A 27,998-nucleotide genomic window follows, 5' to 3' on the forward strand; every position below is an offset into this window, starting at 1 on the left:
ATAGCTGTTTAAAATCTCCTCTTCCATTCACTTAAATGAGATTTTAAAAGGTCCAGTGGTTTTATTAATATAGCAGGACATCCTAGTAACATTTGTTGATCTGAATAATAGTTTCAACACATGGAACATCTGCTAAAGTTAGTAATTCAAGATATAAAAAAATGTTCATTGTAAAATCAGGATAGGCGTTTATTAGTGATGTTCAGCATTACACTTTATCATCAAAACCTAATTACATGGAGTGGGGCTGAAAGATTCTACCAGATATGATGCAAAGATGTAATTACAATTTTCCATTGGGTTTTCAACCCCTGAAAGCAGTGAAGAGGATAAAACAATACAATTACTACAATGCTTTCTTTTCAGCACTGTGACAAAGATGTACATCACAAGGTGTCATACATAATGTATGAAAGAAAAAACTGGCATTGTCACAACGCTTAGGAACATTATGGACTGAATTGTATGAACAAAATAATCTACCTTTTAATAAAGGAAATCATCCCAGATCTAGAAATTAATTTAGAAAATGAAAATATAACAAGAGTGTTTTAGACTAAGTAAAAAAAAAACATATTTTATGTTTTTATTTCCATTGAAGGATTTGATTGTAGCTCACTTACAACTTTGTTAGTATTTACACTTATAAAATTGTAATCGTTCAGCATCCTAAATACATTGCTTGTCATGGTATATCTGGGCCCATGAATGGTTAAAAGAATATGTATGCTAATATATTATTTTAGAATAATTCTATATAAATTAATTTGGATAGCCTTCACTCTTACATGGAAACTGAAAATAACCTGCTGCTATGGGGAATTTGAGAACAAATTATATCGGACCCTAGAACACTAGAGGACTAAGAGAAAGAGTTGTTGAGTCAAACATTGTCTGATTTCCTCTGCAGCTTTTCTCAGAGTCCTTCCTCTTTGCCGTCCTTTATATTTGCTGCTTTGCTCAGTATTTCCCACACTGAAAAGAAACCTAAATAATTGCCTGAGTGTAGTGTAGAGCCATCGACACTAACACCACTTCTGTAGTCAACATCTGCCCCTTATCCCAGCAAGCCATCTGTGTGACATTGCCTTGCAATCAAGCAATACAATCTGTAGTATAAAACTGGGTGACAGCAGACTTTCTTCGAACTCAGTTGTGGTGCTTCTCCGCTGTCCTCTGCTGCCCATAAGGGCACACTACAGGAAGCTTTGCAAATATGCTGACTTACTGAGGCAATCGAAAATCATCTTATCCCTAAATTTACTGGGATTACATCGTGCCACTCAGATATTTACTTTTTCAAAACCACATGCGCTGAGAAAGACATCCTTTTAATGTTGCCTACAATGGACAGCTTACAGGGGATTAAGTTTCTGATTTTACTATTAATAGTAACAAGCAGAATACAGTTTGTGCTGCCAGCTTTGGGGTTTAACTGACAAAACTTCACTAGACAGAACCATTATTACAGTTAACCAATAAAACCCGGCAGAATGAATAACAGAAACTATAAAAATAACAATGTAAGCAAAAGTCAAAGATGGGCAAAACTCCTCTGCTGCTGCAACTCACATTAACCCAGCATCCAGCAGCAATTTGAATGCTTGCCTCCTTACGTAAGAGATTATTCCATTCATTTATCAATCTTAAAAAAATCCATTAAATATTTTAAATTTACTTTACATAAAATTAAATTTATGTTCAATGATCCTGCTGGCACAGCTTACTTTGAAGTAACATTTTAGGCTTTCCTTATCTAGATCATGCAGTATCTTAGGATGTAAATTTTAGGAGATCGTGCTCCCAGCATGGTGCTTTGTACGACAGGAGGATTGGTTGGACATTTGGGGATGCTGGTATATCTGATTCACCACCTTCCCTCTTATTGATTTTAATAACTCAAAAAATCCAGACATTGTAAATCACACATCCTGATTAATATACTTGATTGTCCAAGTTGCAGCTAGGAGCACTAAATTGTAAAGTTTATCCCTTCAAACATTTATGAGTTGCCCATCTTTGTCCACCGCTTTTGATTGTGGAGCTTAATCTTCTCAATCTTTCCTCATGGCTTATCCCCTTTATTTTTGGGATCATTCACTGATCACAAATTCTATCGTGTGGCCACTCATCCCCAGAGGTTGTACTGCCACAAAACATTAAAAAAAAAAGGTGCAACATGAAGGTCATTCAGCAGCCCTTTACTAGCTGCTGGCACCCAACATTCCAGCCTTGGCCCCATGGTATTTTAAACACGTTATGTATTGGACACTGGGAGAGCAACGAAAGCAATTAAATGCCTTGACCTTGTATTACCGAGTGAGAGCAGCTGAGGGGGCTACGGGTGTAAGGAGCAGTCGCTCACCCATCCCCGCACAAGGCCCACATCATCCATCCCATCACTGTGTCAGGAGTGCCCAATGATGGAAACAGTCAATCATTCCAATTCCCTTAAATTCCCTGTCCTCCCACCTGTTATCACTGTAATTCCCTGCGTGCATAGTGTGGGCTGGATTTTACCAGCCCTCCAGGGAGGGGCTGGGAGGCAGGGGGGACCCGTATGGCGCAGGAAGACAGAAGGGTGGAGTGCCTATTGTCTTTCCGTTGCCATGACATTCTTCCGGCAAAGGACGGTACTCCTGCCCAGAGGCCAATTGTGCCAGTTAAACGGCCAATTAAGGGCTTCCAGCACATGGGGAGACTGCCTGGTGAACCTTGGTGGCCTCTCTCCAGGCTCGGGGAGACCCTGCTAATTTGGCACTATGGCCCACGGGACCCCGGAGACAATGGCTGCTCCCACAGCAACACCACCACACCCCCTCACCTCGCCGGGGTCTGCCTGACTGGCCATGGCGACACCCAACCCCACTCACCTTGTTTCAAGGGGAACATCCATCAATGCATCCTCTTATCTAGATGCAGTCCCACCGCTCCTCGTGACCTTCTGATTGGCTGGCAGCCCTTGAAGGCGGGCCCCTGACTTTTAAAGAGATGGGAGCTGCAATGGAAGTTAATTGGCTGCCAGGTGGGCCTAATATGTGGCCGAGGCAGGTTTGCCTCTGACTTTCCAGCCAGTTGTCAGGGCCCCCACTACCCCAACAAAATCCAGGCCTGTTTCTTCTAATGGCAGAAGGATTTGAGAAGGTATTTAGAAAGAAACTATTTCCTCTGGGGAGAACAGAACAAGGAGGCATAACCTTAAAATTAGAGCAAGTCCACATAGGGTGATGTCAGGAAGCATTTCATCACACAAAGTGTCGTGGGAAACTAATCTCTCCCTTAAAAAGCTGGTGAGGTTAATTGAAAATTTCAAAACTGAGATTGATAGGTTTTTGTTAGGCAAGAGATTAAGGGTTTATGGAACCAAGACAGATAAGTGGAGTTAAGTTACGGATCATTCATGATCTAATTGAATGCCAAAACAGACACCCAACGGGGAGACACGATGTTCTCAGGTGAGGGATGTAGGTGTAGGAAGCTCAGCAGGCAATATTTGAATAGAAATTCTCAATGAAAATACCAATAAAACTCAGATTAATTTACTAGATCAGGGTAAGGTAGCTAAAGGTACTGATCAAACAGTAAATTGGTTGCAAGCAAAAAATGAAAGTAAATGTTGAAACTGGAAAAAATAATCAATGTAAATAGGAACCTCAAATACATTGCGCGGAGCACAAGTTAACATTGGCGCACATTTAAGGTGAGATTCAAACAGGAGTTAAGTGGAACTGCAGCAACTACTTGAGGTGCTAAGTATGTGAACATTGTGGCCCCATCACCAAAATGGCTTCCCTGAATCTCAAACTCTGGCTTTGCTGTTGAGGGGGGGAAATAAAGCTCAACTTACAGCAGATACAAGATTAGACATATAAAATATAGTAACTATATATAGTGAGCCATATTTATAAATTATCTTTTATCCAATATCTATTTCTATAAAATAAATTGTACACATGCACAGAAGTCTACAGTTTGAGGTACAACATTTATGTTTCGATAAGTAAGAGTAGCTGAAAAGGGACATATATTTAAGAACTTGAAAACCACATCCTACTAAGGGGACAGTGTTGTACAAAATTTCTATGTTGCAAGTTTGAAATTTCTATTTGCATTACTGCCAATTCACAGAATCACAGAATAATACAGTGCAGAAGAGGCCCTTCAGCCCATTGAGTCTGCACCGATACATTAAAGACACCTGACCTGTCTACCTAATCCCATTTGCCAGCACTTGGCCCATAGCCTTGAATGTTATGACGTGCCAAGTGCTCATCCAGGTACTTTTTAAAGGATGTGAGGCAACCCGCCTCTACCACCCTCCAAGGCAGTGCATTCCAGACCGTCACCACCCTCTGGGTAAAAACGTTCTTCCTCAAATCCCCCTTAAACCTCCTGCCCCTTACCTTAAACTTGTGTCCCCTCACAGCAAACAAGTCAGAGGGAATACAACCTCACAGTCTCTCTCTCTCTGAGTTCCATATCTACATCCTCATTCTCTTGGGTGAAGACAGATGTGAAGTATTCCTTCCTCTGGCTCCACCCACAAATTTCCCCCTTGGTCCCTAATGGGTCCTACTCTTTCCCTGGCTATCCTCTTCGCATTGATATACTTATAGAATATCTTGGGATTTTCCCTACTGTTACCAGCCAGAACTTTCTCATATCCCCTCTTTGCTCTCCTAATTGCTTTCTTAAGCTCCATCCTACACTTTCTGTACTCCACTAATGCTTCCGTTGATTTGCTCTCCTTGTATTTGCTAAAAGCCTCTCTTTTCCTTCCCATCGTACCCTGAATGTTTCTGGTCATCCATGGTTCTCTGGGCTTGTTGCTCCTACCTATTACCCTAGAGGGAACATTTTGGGCCTGTACCCTCCCCATTTCCTTTTTGAATGCCCCCCACTGCTCTTCTGTAGATTTCCCGATGAGTAACTCTTTCCAGTCTACCTTGGCCAGATCCTGCCTTATTTTACTAAAATTCGCTCTCCCCCAATCCAAAACCTTTTTTTGCAACTTGTCTATTTCTTTCTCCATAACAAGTTTAAATTGTACTATGTTGTGGTCGCTATCACCAAAATGTTCCCCCACCAGCACATCAACCACCTGTCTGGCTTCATTCCCCAGAATTAGGTCCAGCACTGCACCCTCCCTTGTTGGATCCTCTACATATTGAGCTAAAAAGTTCTCCTGTATACATTTTAAGAACTCCACTCCATCTAAGCCCTTAACACGATGACTATCCCAATTAATGTTGGGAAAGTTGAAATCACCTAATATAATTACCCTATTATTTTTACACACCTCTGCAAATTGCACACATATTTGCTCCTCAATTTCCCACTGACTATCTGGAGGTCTATAATAAACACCTAGCAATGTGGCTGTCCCTATGTTATTCCTAAACTCTACCCATAAAGCTTCATTTGATGCCCCCTCCAAGATATCATCTCTCCTTACTGCAGTAACTGACTCCTTAACTAATATTGCAATGCCCCCTCCTCTTTTACCCCCTCCTCTGTCTCGCCTGAAGATTCTATATCCCAGGATATTGAGCTGCAATCCTGCCCCTCCCTCAACCATGTATCAGTGATTGGCTACTATATCACAATTCCACGTGTCAATCCTTGCCCTTAACTCATCCATTTTACCTGTAATACTCCTGGCATTAAAGTAGAGGCTACCCATCCTGCTCTTACTCCCTTGAAACTTACTTCTGTTGTATTCCCTCTGACTTGTTTGCTTTCCTGTGTTTAGCTGTGTCCCTTTTCTGCTAGGAGTCTGCATCCCCTCCCCCTGCCAAATTAGTTTAAACTCCTCCCAACAGCACCAGCAAACCCACCAGCAAGGATGTTGGTCCCCCTCTGGTTCAGATGTAGACCGTCCCGCTTGTACAAGTCCCACCTTCCCCAGAAACAGTCCCACTGGTCCAGGAATCTAAAACCCTCCCTCCTGCACCAACTCTTAAGCCACGCATTCATCTGTGCTACTCTCCTATTTCTATACTCGCTAGCACGTGGCACTGGGAGTAATCCAGAAATTACAACCAGAGAGGTCCTGCTTTTTAGTCTGCTGCCTAACTCCCTGAATTCTTGATGGAAGACCTCATCCCTCTGTCTACCCATGTCATTGGTACCAACATGTACCATGACCTCTGCCTGATCACCCTTCCCCTTCAGGATGCCCTGCAGCCAATTACATCCCGGGCCCTGGCACCAGGGAGGCAACACACCATCCTGGAGTCACGTTGACGGCCACAGTAGCGCCTATCTGTTCCCCTGACTAGAATCCCCTATTACTATTGCTCTTACTCTCTTTCCCCCTTCCTGTGCAGACAGGCTGTTTGTGGTGCCAGAAGCTTGGCTCTGTCCGCACTTCCTGGAGGAACCAGCCTCATCAGCCTCCAAAATGGAACGCCGATTTGCAAGCGGGACCCCAGGGGACTCCTGAACTACCTGCCTAATTCTCTTGGACTGCCTGGTGGTCACCCATTCCCTTCCTTCCTCAAGTCCCTTCAGCTGCGGTGTGACCACCTCTCTATACATGCTATCCACGATGCTCTCAGACTCGCGGATGCTCCACAGTGTTTCTAGCCGCCGTGCCAGCTCTGAAACCTGAGCTTCCAGGAGCTGCAACTGGACACACTTCCTGCACACATGCTGGTCCCAGGGACTGGAAATGTTTCCGGATTCCCACATGCAGCAAGAGAAGCAAACCACGGCTTTAAGCTCTCCTGCCATGACTAAACCCTTTAAATTAAAAAACTTTAGAAGACTATTATAATTTAAAAAAATCAACTAGGTCTTGCTAAAATAATGACTTACAATTCAATCCGGCTTGAAAAATACCCACCAGAACTTACTCACCACTCTTGGCTCCCCTCATGCTCTTTGAGGACAGTTAGGAAATGAAAGGAGCTCCTCGCTCCCTCCTCACCGAACTCCCTCAGTCACAAAACTCCCACTTTAGCACTCTAATACAACCCAAGTCAGCACTCCAGTGCAAACAAAGTCAGCACTGTAAGATGGCCCACTTTTATACTGTCTGACTCTAGCCCCTGAAAACTGGTTTAAGCCAATTCTCTTATTAACAAGGTGCAGCTGCAAGCAGAGCCTGAGTGAACTCTGTTTAAAGCTGGTCTAAAACTCACCTTCTCCAACCCAAAGTGCAACTGTTCAGTTAATTTGCTAAATAAAAGACTAGACTTTAGATAAAACTAACTCTTAGTTACCCTCAGTCACAAAACTCCCACTTTAGCACTCTAATACAACCCGTCAGCACTCCAGTGCAATTGTTAATATATGTATAAGGATAGAACTTTTGCAACTCTTTGCAAAAATGTTTATTTCAAAAATAGTGGCATAATTCCATTTTGATATTATCTCAAGTGAATAATAATCACTATGGTAACAACTTAGGCTAATTTAAGCTCTTGCCCTATCTCTCTGATACTTTCTATTATTGGACAACATATGGCCTTTATAAAAACAGCCTAACACATACAAAAAGCAAATAAGCTGAAGTTAATTTTGTACAATCCAATATTAAAAGATCTTTGGCCTAATATTAACAAAGTAATTTATTTTGTTTTATTCTGCAGAATTCTACGGGACCTACCTTGAAAGGTATAAAACAGTGTGCTCTGCTTATTTATATAAATGCTTTATACAATTGTACTGTTTTACACCCCCATAGCAACTGGTAGACAGGCAACTACCATCAGTGGCTGCAGTCATAGCATCAATGCTAAGGCCTTTGCCACAAAAAAAAAACCATATACAGCTTTTGTAACAAGACATTTTATCATAAATGGCTAAATGGGTTAAATGGCAGATATCTGATCACTAACAATCTCATGTGTGCACATGTGGGATAGAGTTGCATTCTTACCATAGTTGGCATGGGCTGTTCAGTGCAGATGGGCAACAAGTGACCTCCCTGGCAGACATGCATCTATCTGCTTCCTAACTGTTTGGTATGGAGAGGGTGAGAAGAGATGTCACTGTGGTGGGTGTCTATCCAATCACACCCACACGACTTCTGAAACTTAGGCTAAAAGGCATGAAGATCAACATGATAACAAATCTAACCTAAAATAGGAAAAACCACGCTAAACCTGGATATGAACCAACTCCATTTTGATTTGGATGCTATTATCTTAATATTGAACAGTAAAGGAACGTCTGAAACTAAACCTAAATATAAATCCAAAAACTAAATTAATCCCAACACTCATCCCAAAGTGTATGCAAGATTTTTGTGTACATTAAAAAGCTCAAATACTCACTGCCACTATTTTCTTTGCTTTACTAGCTTCTGTTGTTCAAGGTCAAATAAAATAGATGTTAATTTCTAAATGATAGAATCATTGAATGATATTGCACAGAAGGAGGCCATTCAGTTCATCATGCCTATTCCAGAAATACTTTAGTCAAAATGTTTCAATATTAAACAGGTAAAACTAAATGGTTTTCAGCACATTGCCCTCGCTATGTTCCTTCTTCCCCTATTTTGCCTTTACAATCTTTGCCTGCTTTCTCTGTAGTTCAGTTAGACCATTTATGTTCTAAACAAAACTTAAGGAATTCATTTGGACAGGTCCTATCACTAGAAACATTTTGCAAACAAAATTAGAAAGCTGGTGTTAAATGGACTGATTTGTTTTCACAAGAATTTCTCTAATTAAGCATGATTTGTTTTTTATGAAAGAAATTGCATACAAATGTTGTAACGTAGACTAAGCTCAGGGCCATACTTTGCACCCCTTCTGAATATGCAACTTTGTACGGACACACCAGGAAATGAATGCTGGTCATATCTAAAGCATTCCCTTACACCTGACTATTGAGAATATTTCATATTGGAAAGCTTAAACTATAACCACACTATTCTGTAAAAATAATCCAATTTCATTAAATAATTTAGGGTGATCTGGTAGCTTCAGTGATGCAGGATTGGGATTCCAGCCTATTATTTTGTGAGTTCACATTCCAGCCTTGATTGACACTTGGGTTTGACTTCACTAGGTTTTCAACCAGACTTCTTGATAAAAAACAAAGTAGCAGATTGATCAGTCTCTGAGGAAGGAAAGATTTATCAAAGACCGGCTTCTGCTCCAACAGATCTCACACTGTCTGGCAATATCAATGAGGCATTGATCATGATGGTTGTGTAGAGTTTCTTTGATCAAATTGTCTTGCGATTGAAGATAACTTAAAGCGGACAGGCACATGTCCACATGACTTAGGCAATATTGAATCTGCGGGCTAAAATAGATTGTTTTGAAGAAACACCATTAGCAGAGCAGCCATAACTATCTATTTCCAATTAACTTTTAAGGTAAGAACTCTTTAACAAAAATAGCCAAAAGGAATTATAATTTTCATAGGGTCCAAATACATTTAATTTCTTGAAGTTTAATAATGTAGCAAAATTTAATAATCCTTGATTTTTTTTCCTGTGAAGCAAATCCTTTTTATTGTTGAGAAACAGTGGAAAATTTTATAAAAAGAGAATTCCGGCACATGTGGGCCTGGAATTAAAACAGAAATGCTGAAAAATGGAGGATGTACTTAGTTTGAAGTTAATAAAATCAATGTTCAGACTAGTGTGTTGAGGGGGAAAAAAATCAGATTTGTTCCTGAAATGTCATCAGGTTTCACTGGGACCATGTACAAAGTCAAAGTTGGAGAAACTATAGCAGTAATGAGAAAGGCAGTTAAAGTAATGAGACACGGGGAGCTCAAGATCACACTTGCAGTCAGAGCGGAGGTGTTTAGCAAAGTATCCTTAATCTGCTCTTGGTCTCGCCAATGTAGGAGTTCAATGGATCTGCAGGAAAGTTTAATAATTTTTTTTTGTTTAGACATTTACCTTGCATTGGCAGCCACTGCCAAACACCTGCCCAAACATTGCAGAGCAAAGTTCAGCGTGGAGGCCAAAAGCAGGTATTAGACTCCTGGTTTACCTGTGCAAGGGCAGTTTTAGGCGGCTGCCACACCTGAAAAAAAGTGCAACCCAATTTCAGGCAGGACGTTTTCCAGGCTTTCTCGAGATGCAGAACAATGGTTCCTGAAATTAGGCTTGTTGTACCAGTTTTGCACCCAAAGACCAAAGAAAGCTGATAAGCAATAATGATAATTATACTCTTAATGAAAGTAGACATAGTGAGGTGGAAGAGCAGAGGGATTTGAGGGCACAAGTTCAGAGGACACAGAACACGAGTTTTAGGACTCTATTCCTTTCTTCCAGTTTCTCAAATACCTTATTTCCGGAAAATAGCATTAATTAAGTGTGATTCCGCCGGAATAAGTGAAAGATTAATACTCAGATTAAGTGGATTTTGTCGTCGCGATTGCTTTACCGTGGAAGTGCTTGTAAAGACATTTTGCAAATGTTCCAGTGCATATGCAAATTGTCTTGTTCGTACCTAAGTATATTTTTTCTAACACCAGTAGGAGATCATAAAGACAGACCAGAATTTTCAGTTTCAAGCATTTCCTTGGGTACGACAGTTAACCCAGACTGCAAGCTTGCCAGGAATTTTTGTTCACATTTCCAGTATTTCAACTGAAGAAGCCTTTATTCTTTATGAAGTAGTTCAGCTTTTATGGAATTTCTACTACAGGGAACATTGCGTAACAGGACCTAAACAATGGCTGCAAAAATAAACAGCCTTTCAGCTCACACACTATATACTGGTAATAATAATGGTCTCTTTTTTCATACTTATTTTCCTCTCACCTCCCCATATTCTTTTCTTGGAGCCTGTTTGGCACCATACGTCCTGTTTCAGCTTTGAGGAAAGGTGGGTCAACACTGGGCTATTGACGTCTTTGTGACCACTGTTACTGGGACTCCAGAAGGTGTCCTTTGGGAGGTGCAGCTCTAACAGGGCAAGTCAATGTCAGATTCCCCTCTCTTTGAGGTGAGCCGTCTCATTTATGACTTACTCTCCACCCAGCAGCCATAATGAGGAAACAAAGGTCAGCAGAGTCAAGTGACAGACAATGTTGGAACTCAAATCCACACCTCCTGATTGGGAAAGAGGGACTGCACTGCTTTTATTTGGGTTTATAACAGCACTTTAGTGTGAAATTAAAACATTACGAGATTAGTATTTTAATTCAGTGAACATTTTGCCCTTTATTACGTACCTTTAGTTGTAATGCAATAACAAATCAACCCAATAGCCAAAATCAGCAGCACAGTGGCTGCTATACTGACAGCAACTGTTACAGGTTGGAGACTGGAATCTGGAAAAGTAGAACCATAATGATTATTGCTTTCCTATTGCACGAAAGGTAATATATAACTTATTACCAAAACTGAAAAATTCACTCTATTCTGTTGTTTTGTCTCAATGGCCTTGAACTTACACTTTGCAACAATTAGCATATGCACCCTTAATGCATTTGCTTCCTGTTATCTTAAGCAGATTAGTGTCCCTGTTATCTAATATTGAAGCAGCAAGGGGCAGATTTTCCTGTTGCTACCCTGAGCGTGCTGGATAGCCTGCACATAGTGAATAAAGGAAAATCAGGCAGGAAGGATTATACAATCGTAAGGGTATTGCTTATCATACCATTTCCTCTGATGTCATATTCCCCAAGGCCTCACCACTGACAGTTGGGGTGCCTGCCTGAGTCAGGCTTTTAATATGCAAATTGGGGTAGGAACACATACATAGGACCTGTCTTAAATTGGGCACTCAGATAGCACCACTGTGGTTCTGAATTGACAATCTTGCCCATGGCGTTTTGAGGCTGAGATACATACTGGGAACTTTCTATACTTTCTGATAATGAGAAAATTTAAAAAAAATTGAATTTCCCAGCATCATTGGCCAGAATTTTACAGTGGGTGGACAGGAGACGGACTCCGACATAAATGTCAGTACCGAACCCATTTCCGCCCCGCCTGGGGATCCGTCCCGTATTTTACAGATCCCCAGGCTTCAATTGGCCCGAGGTGGGACTTCCAACCACTTGAAGGAGGAAGTCCCACCTCAGTGAGCTGCCGGCCAAGCAGCGGGCCAGCAGCTCTTAGTCTCAGCAGCGCCACTGGGAGCGGTGGCCACTGCTGGGACTGCAGCCTAGCCGACCAAGGAGGATCCCAAGGAGCCGGGTCTGAAGGTAAGTTTGGGTTGCCTCACCAGGGGAATCGGTCGTGCCCTGGTGAGGCTAGGGTGGTCGTTTGGGGGCGTCTTGGATCCCGGGGTTGGTTTGGGAGGCGGGGGCGGCCCTCAATCGGGCACCCTGTTTTCGATTGCCAGGCCCCCCCCCCCCCAGGGTGCAGAAAGGCTGGCAGCTATAGCTAGGTGGCCTTTTACGTCCCAGGCACACCCGCTTGCCATGGGTAAAATACCCATAGAGGCGGGCGAGGGCCCTTATGTGGTCGTTAAGTGGCCACTTAAGGGTCTTGATTGGCCTCGGGCGGGCGGGCCGCTTTTCACCCTCCCGCCGGACCTCCGTAAACTTGGTCGGAGGCGGAGTAGGGATGGTTAGGCCTCCCAGAGCCTGCCACTCAATTTTATGCTGCCCCCACGCCACCATCCGACCCACTGGGGCAGCGTAAAATTCCGGCCATTATCTCTTGCCTTTAATAATAGAAAAAAAGCATAATTCTTTCCAATAGAAGAAACTCTGATTACATAGTTGATGATAACACTACAAAAGCACCTTACCTTGACCCAGTACTTCAATCCAGTTGCTAATCTGTCCGTTCACTGAGCAGTAATATCTTCCAGGAGCTTTTGCAACAGCAATTAATTGGTTCTGAGTTGAATTACTGGTCGAATTCTTTCCTGGGTACACAAAGTGCCAGGTGTAGGGCACTTTGGTTTGATAAGTAACACTGCAATTAAGTGTGAATTGGTGGCCCAGAATAGGGGGATCTGGATGTGAGGTCAATTTAACGGACAAATCTAAAAGGAAATTCAGAACAGAAATCCTGAATGCTGTATAACCAGTGAAATGGGATTCAAAATGTAAAAAAATCTGTATATTAAACAAATTACAACTGGGGGCTCCATAGAACAGACAATAGTTTTTCTATGCATATTATCATAACAGAAGCTTTGTATCCAACTATAGAATTCTTAAGGTTCTTCCAGTATTGGAAGATCTTCACATCTAGATACTATTCCCTGGTTTAAACAGCAAACAACCAACAACGGTACATACCCAAGATGTGTGTGAACAGCCGAGGGTGACTCACTCTCTGATTTCCCCCCTCTGTACATAGGGAAATATTTGACTTGACCTTTATTGCAAAAGCGTTGTAGTACAAGAATAAGGAAGTCTTGCTACAATTGTACAGGGCTTTGGTGAGACCACACTTGGAGTACTGTGTGCAGTTTTGGTCTCCATATCTAAGGAAGGATATACTTGCATTGGAGTCAGTACAGCGAAGGTTTACTAGATTGGTTCCTGGGATGAGAGGCTGAGTAATTTAGGCCTATGCTCTCTGCAGTTTAGAAGGATGAGAGGTGATCTCATTGAAATATGCAAGATTCTGAAGGGGCTTGACAGGTAGACACTAAGAGGTTGTTTCCCCTGGATGGGGAATCTAGAATACGGGGTACAGTCTCAGGAGTCGATCATTTAAGACTGAGATGAGGAGAAATGTTTTCACTCAGGTGGTTGTGAATCTTTGAAATTGTGTACCCCAGAGGGTTGTGGATGCTCCATCATGGAGTATATTTAATGCTGAGACAAAGATTTTTGGAGTCTCAGAGAATCAAGGGACATGGGGAGTGTGCGAAAAGTGGAGTTGAGGCAGCAAATAAGCCATGATCATATCAAATGGCAGAGCAGACTTGAGGGGCCATATTTTATACTCCTCCTAATTCTTATGTTCCACCACATTTTTTCACAATGATACGACTTGGACTGGGGGCTTGACATGTCAGAGAAAATGTTGGTGCGAGTAATAGTAGTAAGTAGCAGCATTCACCCCTGGGATCATTTAAGGCAGCAGGTAAGATTTGGGTAGGAACAGCATTGGTGAGAAGAAGGAAGAAGACAGAACAGAAGTGATTTGGAGGGAAAGAGAAGCTGTTAGTGACACTTTATAAAGAAAGAAGAGAGAGGTCAAAAACAATCTTTTGGGTGAGCTGTTTTCTTCCCTCCACTGAGTGAAGCATGTTGTGTATATTACAGTGTGTCCCACTGCACTTTCAGTGTAATTACTTGTTTTGGCAGATTATAGGCTTATGTTCAGGACTATTTGAGTTGTAATCTTCTTTAGACTATGTCACTGTTTATACTTGCTAACCTAGAAAACTAGCAATCAGTAAAACATGCTTCATGAGGACCCCTTTCAAAGTGAAAGAACTTTAAAATGAGAAATAATAGAAAATAATTTAGATTACAACACTGATTTTGTCCATACCTAGAACCAGCCCATTGCTGTACTTTGATGCAAATCCATTCTCAGCTTTGCATTTGAAGGTGGCCAGCATTTCAGTGTAACTTAGCTCCAGAAGTAATTGAGCTTTTCTCCGACTCTGTGCAGTGTAGTTGCTCACAAATCTTGTGTCTTTATATAATGTGTATATTATTGGCAGAGTTCCTTCATGTGATAAACAGTGAATAGTTGTGATCACTTTATTTTCATCCATATAGGAAATTTTTGCAGAAATCTCAGGATTGGACGCTGGAACTTAAATAGCAAAATGAAAAAGCATAAACAACATTTTAAAATGACAGTTTTAACTTTCTTTTAAAAATACAGCTCACACAAATTATAAATAAACCATTCCAGAATGGTGCCAAGATCTTTGTTCAGTGAGCAGTCCTACTGGGGTCATAAACCACATCCAACATTTTCACAACTGAGATGATTCTAGCAGGTCCCAACAAAGATGTGTGGCTGTGCCTCCATCACATTTGATTTCATTATAAACAGGAGGGAATACAAATTCAACTTCCATTGCGGTCAGAAAACGTTTGTATTATAATTGTATTTTGGGCAGCGAATGGAAAATTCAGCACACTATTTGTAGCAAGACAGATAAATGACTGAATAGAACAGGGCTGATGAAAGATCATTAACTCTGTTTCTCTCGCCACAGATGCTGCCTGACCTGTTGAGTATTTCCAGCATTTTCTCTATTTTATAACAAATTTCCAGCATCCACAGTATTTTGCTTTTGAAAGAGTGCAGCTGTTTGTACATTGTGACGTTTTGGCCTCATACACAAACTATTGTGCTGGTGGTGCTGTTTAACTAATTGTTCATTTGTGCAAAGGGTCTGTGACTCACATGCTGTAAGAATGACGTAGTTCCAAAAGGCTGTAGGGTATATTTTAAACTTGCACCTCCCAGCCGTAGTGGATCAGCTGTGTGTTATGTACCCTGCGCTGTTATCCTTTCTATCGATTTCAATGAAAATCAGGCAAGGCAGTCAATCAGCCCACTTCCACCTGGCACTGAGAGTTAAAATCTACCTCAATACTGTTTTCACAAATTTTCCAATCCATAACTTACCTTTGATGTGTCTACCATTAGTCCTTTCTCATTTATCAATATTTATTACTACCTCTTCCTATTTCTCATCAGAGCATTTACCAACTGAGCCAGGAGGGCAACTTGTATTTTTCTCCTCAATGGTGCATGTTTTTATTTAGATCATCACAAAATAAATGAACAGAACATAGAAATCACTTACCTTTAACAGTTACTTCTGTGGAATTGCTGATAATCCTGAATGTTTTCATATTGAATTGATTGCTTGCTTCACATTGATAGCTACCAGTATCATTGAGAATCACATTATCAATAACTAGGTTGGATTGGTTTATTTTGACTGAAGGAGATGACAAGCTTATTTCCTGGCTATTAAAGTACCATTTGTAGGTCACATTAGAACCTTGTTTTACAAAGCAGCTCAGTATCAGTTTGCTCTGTACTTTTAGGACGGGTGGACTGGGTATTGAATTTACAATAACTCCCAATACTGGAGCTAAAAAGAAATAAAGAATAAATTGTTAGTTTTATATCCGTACATGTAGAAATCCTTATTCAAAGGTGGTCATCATTAGAAACCAGGCTGTGTAAATGATTTGGACATGCTCCCTGCCATCTAAGAACTACAACAACCACAGCTTGTATTTATATAGCACCTTTGAGTGTCAGCTGTGATTCAGTTGGTAGCACTTTTGCCTCTGCATCATAAGCTTCCAGATTCAAGTCCCACTCCAGGCTTGAGTGCAAAAATTAAGGCTGACACTCCAGTGCAATAATGAGGGAGTGCTGCACTGTCAGAGGTGCCGTCTTTTGGATGAGGCACTAAACATAGAAAAACATCCGAGGGCGCTTCCCAAAGTATGAAGCAAAAAACAGATAGAGTCAAACAAGTTTAGGAAGGATGACCAAAAGCTTAGTCAATGAGGTGGTCTTTAAGGCGATTCTTAAAGAAGGGTAGAGTGGTTTGGGGAGGGAGAATTCCAGAGGATGCAGCCTAGGTAGCTGAGAGTGAAGTTGTCAATGTTGGGGTGAAGAAATGAAGGGATGCACAAGAGTCTAGAGCCAGATGAACAGAGACTTTAAGGAGGCATGTTGTAGGGCTGGAGGAGGTTAGAGAGATAGGGAGAGGTTTAAACACAAGAATGGAAATCTTAATTTTGAAGCTTAGTGGGGATCCAATGTAGGCCGTGAATGACAAGGCCGATGGACAAGCAGGACTTGATGTGGGATAGGAGACGAGGAGTAGAATTTTGGATGAGCTGGTTCACAAAGAGTTGAGGCTGGGAGGTCAGCCAGGGGAGAAATGGAATAGTTGAGTCTGGTGGTAATGCCTGGATGTGTGTGAAGTTATGAAGGTGTATAGGCAGCCTTTGTGATGAAAGAAACAAAAGGTTGGAAGCAGAGTAGGACCAAACAGGATGCAGAAGTTGCAAACTGTCTTGTTCAGCCTGAGGCAGTGGCCGGGTAAGGGGATGGAATCAACGGCTTCACTCTTCCCAATATTCAGCCAGAGGAAGTTGTAGCTAAGCCAGCATTGCGTGTCAGGCAAGCAGTAATTCTTTGTAAACAAATAAAAACTGATCTGTGTTAAAAGAAAAATACTGTGCATGCTGAAAATCTGAAATTAAAATACCAGAAAGGATAACTTTTGAGTTATGATTAGCTTTGATGAAACACCTGAAACATCAAGCTATGTTTCTCCTTTAGATTGACTGCTCTGAGTATTTATAGCACTTTTTGTTTTGTAAGAGTCTCCATGGCTTTGCCTCAATATTTATACAGAAGGTGGACAAGAAATAAACCAATACTTTCAATAAACGTACATATGTTTGTATTTATGTTCATCAGATATAGCAACATTTCACCTGCATTATTGGGTCCTTCACTGTATTCCATATGGGCCCTGGCATATTGGGTGTAGAAAGACACAATTTGTTTACTTTCTATAATGTAAATTACTATTAACTGGTGCAGGACACTCAATTTAAAGGAGATTCTGTTCACGATGGTGTGTACAGTATTTGTTACTGCACAGAGCTGTTCAAACGCAGGTCCTCCTTGGAATATGAAACTGAATTGCTCCAATATCAAGGCAATCAGAAGAATTTGAGATTAAAGACTTTAGGAACGTTGAAAGTCCGCCCAAAAATCAGGCAGCCTTTGGCAGAGTGCAAGCATCAAATTTCAAAGCAAATTCTAACAAAGGCATGAAACAGAAATGGAAAGTCACGCATTGCACATTCATGCAATTATTTATTTTGACCAGTTTATTTCAGCCACATCTGGTCTCAGCACAATGGACAACATAGGGCGGCGCAGTGGTTAGCACCGCAGCCTCACAGCTCCAGCGACCCGGGTTCAATTCTGGGTACTGCCTGTGTGGAGTTTGCAAGTTCTCCCTGTGTCTGCGTGGGTTTTCTCCGGGTGCTCCGGTTTCCTCCCACAAGCCAAAAGACTTGCAGGTTGGTAGGTAAATTGGCCATTATAAATTGCCACTAGTATAGGTAGGTGGTAGGGAAATGTAGGGACAGGTGGGGATGTGGTAGGAATATGGGATTAGTGTAGGATTAGTATAAATGGGTGGTTGATGGTCGGCACAGACTCGGTGGGCCGAAGGGCCTGTTTCAGTGCTGTATCTCTAAACTAAACTAAACAGAAAAGGCAATGCTGCTGTGAGCAGTGTGCCAGACAGCTATGGGAGGGGGAAAGAAATTGGGAGAGGTGGTTACCCTGTTTATTAGGCAGAGGAGATTTGGTGTGAAGTCCACTTGCCTGTTGAGTTACTGGGATGCTAACTTGGTTCAGGCTTTAGATTAGGGTTTGGAGTGGGTTTTTGGTCAGCTGCAATTGAGAAAGTTTTCCTCAATGGAATATTTAATGTTTAAAATCAACAAAAGATTCAGTAAAGTTAACGTTTGATTGTAATACTAAATATCAATGCCCCTCTTCCCTCCTCCACAGGAAGGATTCTACACCGCTAAATTTCAATGGTACCTAGTACGATAATGTTGATGCTGTCACTGTATTTTGCTTGGTTGGAGTCATCACTCTCAGCTTTGCATTTGTACACCCCTGCATCGCTCTCTCTTTGAAATGATACTGTGAAGTTAGCTGGATTGGGTGTTGAGACATTCTTCATTTGAACCAGTGTTTTCTCTCGGTATAAACTGTACATTATTGAACGCATTTCACTTGAAGCAATGCAGTAAATTGTTTCTGTGTCATTTAAATTAACTCTTTCCGGACCTTGGATAGTTGGATTTGATAATTGGCCTAGGAAAAGAATAAAGATAAAATTAGTACTTTCAGGTTGTGGGAAGTCACTTAATACAGTTGAATCTCATAATATACCAAATCTGCTTGGATCAGGATATCCATTAGGAAAGTTACGATGAAATTCTATGCTTGGGTCAGAATTTTTTTTTGAATGTCTCTTCTCCTAATGGTGACCATTTTTGTTGCTAAACAATTTCTTGGGCACTGCAAGCTCTCTGGTAACACACTCTCAAGTTACCATTCTTTGGGCCAAGCCTGAATATTGGTCCATCTGGATGATCACACCTGAAATCAGTACCGTCATGCGTCAGACAAACGCTTTTCTGTGAGCTACAGTCGGAATGGATGGGCTCCATTACAGGCATTCTGTCTTGCTCCCTTCCTGATTTTCTGCTCTGCCCAGACAATGCTTAATACCCAGGCAATAGTGACAAAAACAAAAGTTACCATAGGAACTGCACACATGAATCAGCATCCTGCTATCAGCACCAATGCATCATCCTGAACTCGGTACATTTGAATGGGATTTGAATTAAGGAAATGAGTACTGGGATTCTGCTCTTCAGGGCAGAGCTCCCTCTGCTCCTCTGGAACTGCCCCATCCCCTACCCATTTTCCTGGTTTCATCCCTCATGCACAGTGGGCTCCTAGAGGGATTCCCGTCAACAGCAGGGAGGCCTACCAGCGTAAGGGTAGAAAGTTCCAATGCCACTGCAGCAAAAGAAGTGCTGAAGGACCTTAAAGGGGCAGCAGCGCTACAACGATCATCCCACGCTTCCTACTGAATGACAAGACCAAGGCGTTTAGCAGGTTGAACGGGAGGGAAATCAGGCCGCATCCCTACCGCTAATTTCATGCAGTAGGTGGGGAAGGAGTGGCTGGCAGCAGTCCTGGAAGGGATGGAGTAGAGGAACAGGAAATCCTGGTCCAAACAATGAGGCGGCAGTAGGTCTTACTGCCTGGATTTCCCTCATTCTCTGCCTGATTTCAGGCATGATTGCGGAAGAGAATTTCCCTCATGAAATTACACAGCCCAAATTACTTGAAGCTCTAGCTGATTTTCAGATTCATTAACCATGCCATTTTATTTTACTGTGTAATCTTGTGCACTTGTTATGTGACATGGATTGTAGCTGTGTTAGAAAATGGTTGCTGCGTTATATGGATTGTTACTGTACTATACGTATTGTGCATGTTGTACGTTTCCTTAGTTTAAGACTTTGGTTCATCTGAAAAGCTTAAATATCAGTTTGCTTGAACACTGTCCTTTTGCCTATGAAACCTGGAACTATCTAGACAGAGGAAATTAAGCCTTTTTCTCTTTGAAGAATGGCAAGGGTTTCAACTTTTAATGGGGCTGTTCCTGGAGAATAAAAATATCTGCTATCTAGCACTAATAGTCAATGACAATAGGTTTTGCAGCTAATATCCTTCTGCTTCCTGCATAACAATCAGAGAGGAGACCTTCTTCCAACAAGTAACATAATCTTCATCCTTTTCACCACATCTCCACCCAAGGATATAGAACCACATGTAGAAAAGAATAGAAGTTCAGGAAATTGGAATTCATATTAACAGAGCTATTTTCAACTACTACAGGAAACTGTTAACAATGTAATGTTCTCTTTGTGTTAGGCGAACGGTTTAATGAAAAATTTGTGTCACAAGTTAACATTAAAAAGCTGCTCCTTAGGTCACAAAATGATTATCAAGCCAGGCTGTGCCAGGCTGCGTTGTTTTAGAATATACAGCATTAAACCAAGATGATATTTTTACCAGATTAATATTTGTACTTTATTAATGATGATTAACCAGATTTAGAACATATATAGAGAAATTAAAGTTAATTCTACAGTGGCGCAGTGGTTAGCACCGCAGCCTCACAGCTCCAGGTTCGATTCTGGGTACTGCCTGTGTGGAGTTTGCAAGTTCTCCCTGTGACTGCGTGGGTTTTCGCCGGGTGCTCCGGTTTCCTCCCACAGCCAAAGATTTGCCGGTGATAGGTAAATTGGCCGTTGTAAATTGCCCCTAGTGTAGGCAGGTGGTAGGGAATATGGGATTACTGTAGGGTTAGTATAAATGGGTGGTTGTTGGTCGGCACAGACTCGGTGGGCCGAAGGGCCTGTTTCAGTGCTGTACCTCTAAATAAATAAATAAATACAATAAATAAATGGTAACTAGCAAGTAGTCCTGCTGTTCTTTGTGTTGCTGGCTTCATTGAAGGGCTTTAAACTGTGATGGGGTACATTTGGCTTTTAGTCTGGTTAGCTTTTATTTTCTCTGGGTTCAAAAATTGAACAATTTCATGATCTTTTAAATCTCACCTGGTATGAGTTTACATTAAATAATGCCATTAAACCTCCGATAGACATGTTATCCAGGTGACACAGGTTTGGTATGCCAGTTTCTTCTGAAATGAGGTGTACCAATGGGCATGTGCAGGCTTGTGGCAGGAATATACAGAGCACCTTTTACAATCTTGCTTCTGGTGTTGCTGGTTGAAGGGTAAGTATTTGCCAAGACACAAGGAGAACTCCCATGCTCTTCTTTGAATAGTGCTTTGGATTCCCTTACCTTTAGCTGGGGGCAGACAGGGTTTTCGTTGAACTTGTCATTCAATTATGCCACCTGTGACAGTGCAGTAGTCCCTTGGCACTACACTAAAGTGCTAGCCTACGCTATGTGCTCGATTCCCTGGAGTGAGGCTTGAGCCAACAACTTTCTGGCTCAGAGGCAAGAGTACGACCACTTAGCCAAAGCACTCAACATGCACAGTAAGCTTCTAACACCAACCTGTTGGCACACCATCACCTGGTCTGAGGGTGAAATCTATACTGGCAAATAAATGAACTTCAGCTCCAATGTGCATCTGTGTCACTGCAGGGCCACTTCCTTTGGAGGAGTCAGAGTGGCTTTTCATTCAGCAGCTTATGCTACATTTTCACTATTTGGGCATAAATGCAGCATGAAAGTACTAGAATAATTAGCTGTTATATTTTCTGGCCTATTCTACTTTTCTTACTCTAGATTATACACTATTTCCATAGTCATTCATAGATGTCCTTGCCTTTGAGAATGTCAGCACTAGCCTCAATATCTAAATAACCTTTCAGTATTATACCTCAGGATGATGAACAGAAAAACATTCCTCTTCATTATTTTTAGCAACTGGAATTATTCCATATCTCCACAGGACTCTCTTTTTCATTGAGCAAATGGAACATCACATCTTCAATTTTAAGTTTTACGTTTAAAACCATTAAACAAATTTACTTAACATAAAATGAACAAGCAAATAAGTCATTTAATGGCTATATTTTTACCGTCGAAATCCTTCCACCTAACTCAACAGGAAACTAATGAAAGGATCACAGTGTTGGCCAATAGAAAGTGCTGACTCGCCAAAGATGTGGCAATGTTGTCACATACACTCACTTTCGTTGAAAACGCCTTACATACACTTACACAATCCAGATAAATGTACTCCACATGTGCACATGTACTGAACAAACATCTACCACTGTTCAGTCATCAAGGAAGTAAAGCTATCACAATGATCAAAACAACACGCGCACACTCTGCTTTTCGTCTTACTGTTTTAGCAACTAATACACAAAGGGTTCCCGTACACATGCATGTACTGTGCAGATAGAAGTATAGGGATCACATGCACAGTGACAGTGTTATTATTCCTTTTTTATTTGCTAATCAAAAATGTAATTATCTACACCTGGATTCCCAATTAGCCACAGGTGACAAGTGATCGGCATTGTAGAAAGAAGAAAAGACTAAAGGGGAATGAGTTCCATAGCTTTGAGATCCTGGGAATACATCTCCCAAATATTTCCTGTCATGAATGATCTAACAATATGGGTATCAGAAACGTCATTGTGTTGCTGGCATTTAGCATTGCTAAGGTAGTGGGCCAGGTCCAAAAATTAAAAGGATGTCTTACAGAGTGATTAATTGCAGCAAGCCATGTGGGAGATTGAAATAAATATTTCTGTTCAACTGGGACAGCCAAACATGTTGCATCGTGGCAGCAGCTACACAAACTGAAAACAACACCAGGAGCCCACCAACAAAATCCAATTCAGCCTCTCTCTAGAAGATCCACTGGGATCAGCGTACTGGAAGATGAGTGCAAAGATATCAAGGTCACTGATCCAGTGGTATTCCTGTCAGATTGGGAATTCTAGGTCATTGTTTTTATTTACATTGTAAATAATGAGAGAGAAACTGAGCTCAAAATCAAGAGTATGAATGTGTATTTGCGATTACACTTGGGTTTTTTCTTGCTATATTGTTTTGAAATTGTTTATCATACACTCTCCTAATAGTTTCTTACAATGTTTATCATGACTCCTCCACTGTTGCTAAATTACCAGATTGCTATCCGACATCCAGTACTGGATGAACAGAAATTTCTTCCAACTAAATATTGAGCAGACGGAAGCCATTGTTTTTGGTCCCAACTCCAAACTCCATCCCCGAGCTACTGACTCCATCCCTCTCCCCGGCAACAGGCTGAGATTAAGCCAGTCTGTTCCCAATCTTGGTGTCATTCTTCGACATTCTACAACAGCAACAACTTACATTTATAGAGGACCTTTTAATGTTTACAAAGAGGAGAATGTGGGAGACTATCCAGGGGTGCTTTGGAATAGTCAAGCCTAGTGGTAACGAAGACATGAATGAGGGTTTCAGCATCAGACGAACTGAGATGGGGCAAAGTCAGGTGATGTTACAGAGGTGGAAATAGGCGGTCTTAGTGATGGCAGGAATGTGTGGTTGGAAGCTTACCTTGGGGTCAATTATGACAGCAAGGTTGTGAACAGACTGGTTTAACCTCAGAGTGTTGACAGGGAGAGGGATGGAGTCAATAGCCAGGGAACAGAGTTTGGAGCGGGAACAGAAAACAATGGTTTCAGCCTTTCGATAATTTAATTGGAAGAAATTTCTGCTCATCCAGTACTGGATGTCAGATAAGCAGTCTGATAATTTAGCAACAGTGGAGAAGTCGAGAGTGTCAGTGGGGAGGTAGAGCTGGGTGTTGCCAGTATTCATGTGGAAACCAACGCTATGCTTTCGGATGATGCCAAGGAGCAGCATGTTAAGGAGAAATAGGAGGGGGCCAAGGATAGATCCTTGGGAGAACACCAGAGGGAATGGTGCAGGAGCAGGAAGAGAAGCCATTGCAAGTGATACTGTGGCTATAATTAGATAAAAATAGAACTAGGTGAGAGCAGTCTCACTCAGCTGGATGACAGTGGAGAGACAGAGGAGGATGGTGTGGTCAACTGTGTCAATGGCTGCAGACAGGTTGAGAAGGACAAGGAGGGATAGTTTACCTTTGTAACAGTCACAGAGGATGTCACTGGTGATTTTGATAAGAGCTGTTTCAGTACTGATTGTAAAGATTCAAACATGGAGTTCAGGGAAAGCTAGGCATGGATTTTGGAGGTGTCAACACGTTCAAGGATTTTGAAGAGGAAAAGGAGGGTGAAGATGGGATGGTAGTTTGCAAGGACAAACGGTTGTTTTTTTGAGAAGAGGGATGATGGTTAATTTAAATCCAAGAGGGGCAACACCTAAAGACAGAGAACCATTAACAATAACAGCTAACATGGGGACCAAGAGAGGATGTTGGATAGTCAGCACTTTAGTGGGAATAGGATTGAGGGAAGAGGAGGGTTCTCATGGACAAGATGAGTTCAGAGAGGGCAAAATGGGAGATAGGAGAGAAACTAGAGAAAGATGCAAGTTCAGGGCAAGGGCAGGGGGGAGCCTCAGAGGGAGTTTGGCCAGGTGAGCTATTGGAAGGGAGGGAAGCACATGGGCAGCTGTTCAAATGGTCTTGATCTTAGTGACACAGAAGACCACGAGCTCCATGATTCTACCCTCTGTAAACTTGAGGTCATCCAAAACTCTGCTGCTTGTGTCTTAATTTGCACCAAGTCTGTTTAACCTATCACCTCTGTGCTTGCTGACCTAAAATGGCTCCCAGTCAAGAAATGTCGATTTTAAAATTTTCATTGTTGTTTACAAATTCTCCATTGCCTTGCTCCTCCGTATCTAACTTCCTCCAGCCCCACAACCCTCCAAGACATGTATGCTCCTCTCATTCTGGCCTCTTGAACATCCCTGATTTTAAATCACTCCACCATTGGTGGCCGTGCCAACAGTTGCCTAGGCCCTAAGCTCTGGAATTCCGTCCCTAACCTCTCTACCTCATTTTACTCCATTAAACCTAGCTCTTTGATCAAGCTTTTGGTCATCTGACCTAATATCTGCTTATGTGGCTCAGTGTCATATTTTGTTCTATAATGCTCATGTGAAGCAGCTTGGGACATTTTATTACATTAAAGATGCTATATAATTATAAGTGGTCGTTTCTTCACCCATTGCTTTTCTCTCAAGATTCATTGCCAATTCAGTGGCGTGGGGTGAGGGGATCAGGAGTAACTGATCAACAATTGTCAGACTTTGGGAGCCATCCTTAGTCTCATAACCATGTGTTAATCTGTGAATGAGCAATTAAGTCCTACAGGAAGCCCATTCATTTTCTCTTTCCTGAGTTTTAGTTTGAAATCTTTATCAGCCATTAAAATTCTTATGTTTCATTTCTCACAATGTAACATTTTCTTTCTGTAGCATTTATGACCTTACCAACACTCACATTTACATCTAAACTGTTGCACTGCTAATACATTACAAGCGACGTGTTTAATACTTATTTACTACTTTGCATTTTCATTCACACTACATTTTATCCACACTTCGAGACTTTCCTATTCAGTGCTAATGGTGCACCTATGATGCGCCTACTGGGAAATTTCACGTCCCTACCCAATTATTTTCCAATTAGTAAAATAGATGGACAGAAAATCATTCACTACGAATGTGGAATTTTCTAATACATGCTCCCAGCAAGCGTCAGAAGCACTGAAGCAGAAAGCTGTGGTCATTGTATATTCCACTGCTTCTTCCTTCCTTTGTAATTTATTTTTAAATGTATTACAATTTTGTTCATCAGTTTCTTTGAGACTCCTCATCATCCCTCAAATTTCTCTCCTTTTTTAATTACTTTTATCTTTTCAATGTCAGGACAGACACTTTTAATCCAACTCATTGGAAATAGACTATTTCTTCCTATACATGTTCAATTATCATTTTGGTCTGGAAAGATCCTTACGTCTTACTGATGCCTGTGGACATCGCATACTATGGTCCTTTTACTCATGTAAGAATACTGGTCGTGAGAAGATAGCCAATATTTCTGTCTTATCTGCTTTCCACAATGTAGTCTAATAGCTCAGATGACGTCAATAACGATTTCATTATGTTGGCGCCCTTAGTCAGCACATTTGTATTAAACCAAAAATGTGGCTCTGCTACAATTATGAATTATCTAAGTGTAAATGGAAATAAATGCTTTTTACTGGAGGAATAGTTTCCATCTCGAATGGCAGTTATAACAGAGTACTGAATTGTAGTGTCCTTGTGACTCAGACCAAGCCACACCTTTAAAACTGAGTTCAATGAGAACTAAGGCACGAGAACTTTCGAGAAGTGTGGCTTTACCGTCATAATATATCTGGTATATTTGTTTTTGAGATAAACCATGTGTCACAGTCAACATTTTGTTTCACTGAGCAGCTAGTTACTATGAAAATGTTTCAAATAATTATGGTAATAGAGTTGAACACCAACATTGCAATAGCATAATTACACTGTACTTATAAAAGCTGATTGCAAATCTAGTGATATAACACAGCAGTACTCACCTGAGAATTCCTGGCATGCAGCATACTGACCCAAAGCTGTAAGAGGAGAACATTATTTATATACATTGCAGCATTTGCACCTATGCAAAATTAGTTTCTATGTATGTGTCTGCGATGGTTAAATCTTATTTTAGGGTTAAACCCAGTAATTACACCCTAAAAGATGTAATCCAAAATTAAATTAAACACAATAAATCTAAAGAGATTATTAGCAGACTCATTTCTGGAGTGATGCAAACAACAGTTTATTCTCTTCCCATATAACAGACAACAGAGATATTGAGCATATCTTCGTTCACTTTACAAATGGCCAAACAAAATTGATTGGGGGGAAAGATGTTGAGGATATGGCTAACGATAACCATCAACTACTTTTAGTGTTATTTTTTGTGAGGACAGTTGTAAACATTTATTACTTAAAATATTGTATTTATTCCTTCCAAAATCGATTATACCCAAAGTTTGTATTTACAACGATTGTTTTATTTGTGTTTTGAAGTGGAATGAATTTGCTCACAATTAATTACATCAAATACTTTGACGCACATTCAAGAAATGAAAAGCCCAAATATCAAAGTCTACTAAAGTTGATTCTTGTTTAATTCAGCTTGCATTTGCCAGCAAAAGACTTTGCTCAAGAAATCATTCTTAACCAAAGTTGACTTTTTCCACGGTTAACTATCGTATAACTGGTACATTGATAATAAACTGCTACCACACCATATGTTTTTCAGTGGAGAAATCTATAAAATCATGTGTGACAACTTTCTAGATACTGCAGAGAGATTTAACAGAATTTTAACAAATACACATCACGCTCATCCAATGCTTACTTGCTGTTGCCATAAATTGACTTTTAGAATTGAACGACAAAATTCTTAGCAGAACTTTTGTGTTTTTATATTAAGTAGAGCGTACTTGGTGTTAAGTAGAACTGCCTAAATGAACAAAAATATAACAGAGCCCTTTAACAAAACTCTCCAATTAAAGAGAACTCTGAGAAAACTTGAAATTTGATTGCTCATGGACAGCCAACTTAATTTGAATAGGTACTCCCCCATAACATGCTCTGTAAATCAACATGGGGAGTTTTAAAAAGAACAAGTATCATAATAGACTATCATATTCATACTCAATTGTTTTCTCACTTCATTGAAAACTGGCAACTATAAAATTATTACTCACCAAACAGAAATAGTAGGTGGAAGTAGATTCCCATCTTCTTAAACAAGGTATTCCTTTTCGGTGCTGTAATTTGTTAATCAATGAAAATCAAGGGTACAGAGTAAAGTCAAACTACTTCATCTGGTCTTCAATAAACACAGCAGTGACAATGGAATAAGTTTTTTCTCTTGTGCTGGCTGATGGCTGACAGACCCACAGCTGGGACTGGGAGTTTCTAGCACACTGTTGGAGCTACAATAACTGCACGAGTGTGATAATAAAATGGAAGTGAGGAAGGACAAGAA

The 27,998-nt window shown here is 41.0% G+C and overlaps 1 protein-coding gene across 1 annotated transcript; it reads right to left on the reverse strand.

Annotated features, from left to right (window-relative positions):
• Positions 1–168: 168 nt before the first annotated feature.
• Positions 169–27,964, reverse strand: LOC137384356 (Fc receptor-like protein 5). Its single transcript, XM_068058279.1, has 8 exons — positions 27,715–27,964; positions 26,530–26,565; positions 18,461–18,739; positions 15,669–15,962; positions 14,390–14,659; positions 12,681–12,920; positions 11,152–11,250; positions 169–9,261 (listed from the first exon to the last, which is right to left on the reverse strand). The coding sequence occupies exons 1-8, from the start codon at positions 27,746–27,748 to the stop codon at positions 9,239–9,241; spliced, it is 1,275 nt and encodes a 424-aa protein (XP_067914380.1). The 5' UTR covers positions 27,749–27,964; the 3' UTR covers positions 169–9,238.
• Between the last annotated feature and the right edge of the window lie 34 nt (positions 27,965–27,998).

Source organism: Heterodontus francisci, chromosome 26 (genome assembly GCF_036365525.1).
Source record: "Heterodontus francisci isolate sHetFra1 chromosome 26, sHetFra1.hap1, whole genome shotgun sequence".
Lineage (NCBI taxonomy): Eukaryota > Metazoa > Chordata > Chondrichthyes > Heterodontiformes > Heterodontidae > Heterodontus > Heterodontus francisci.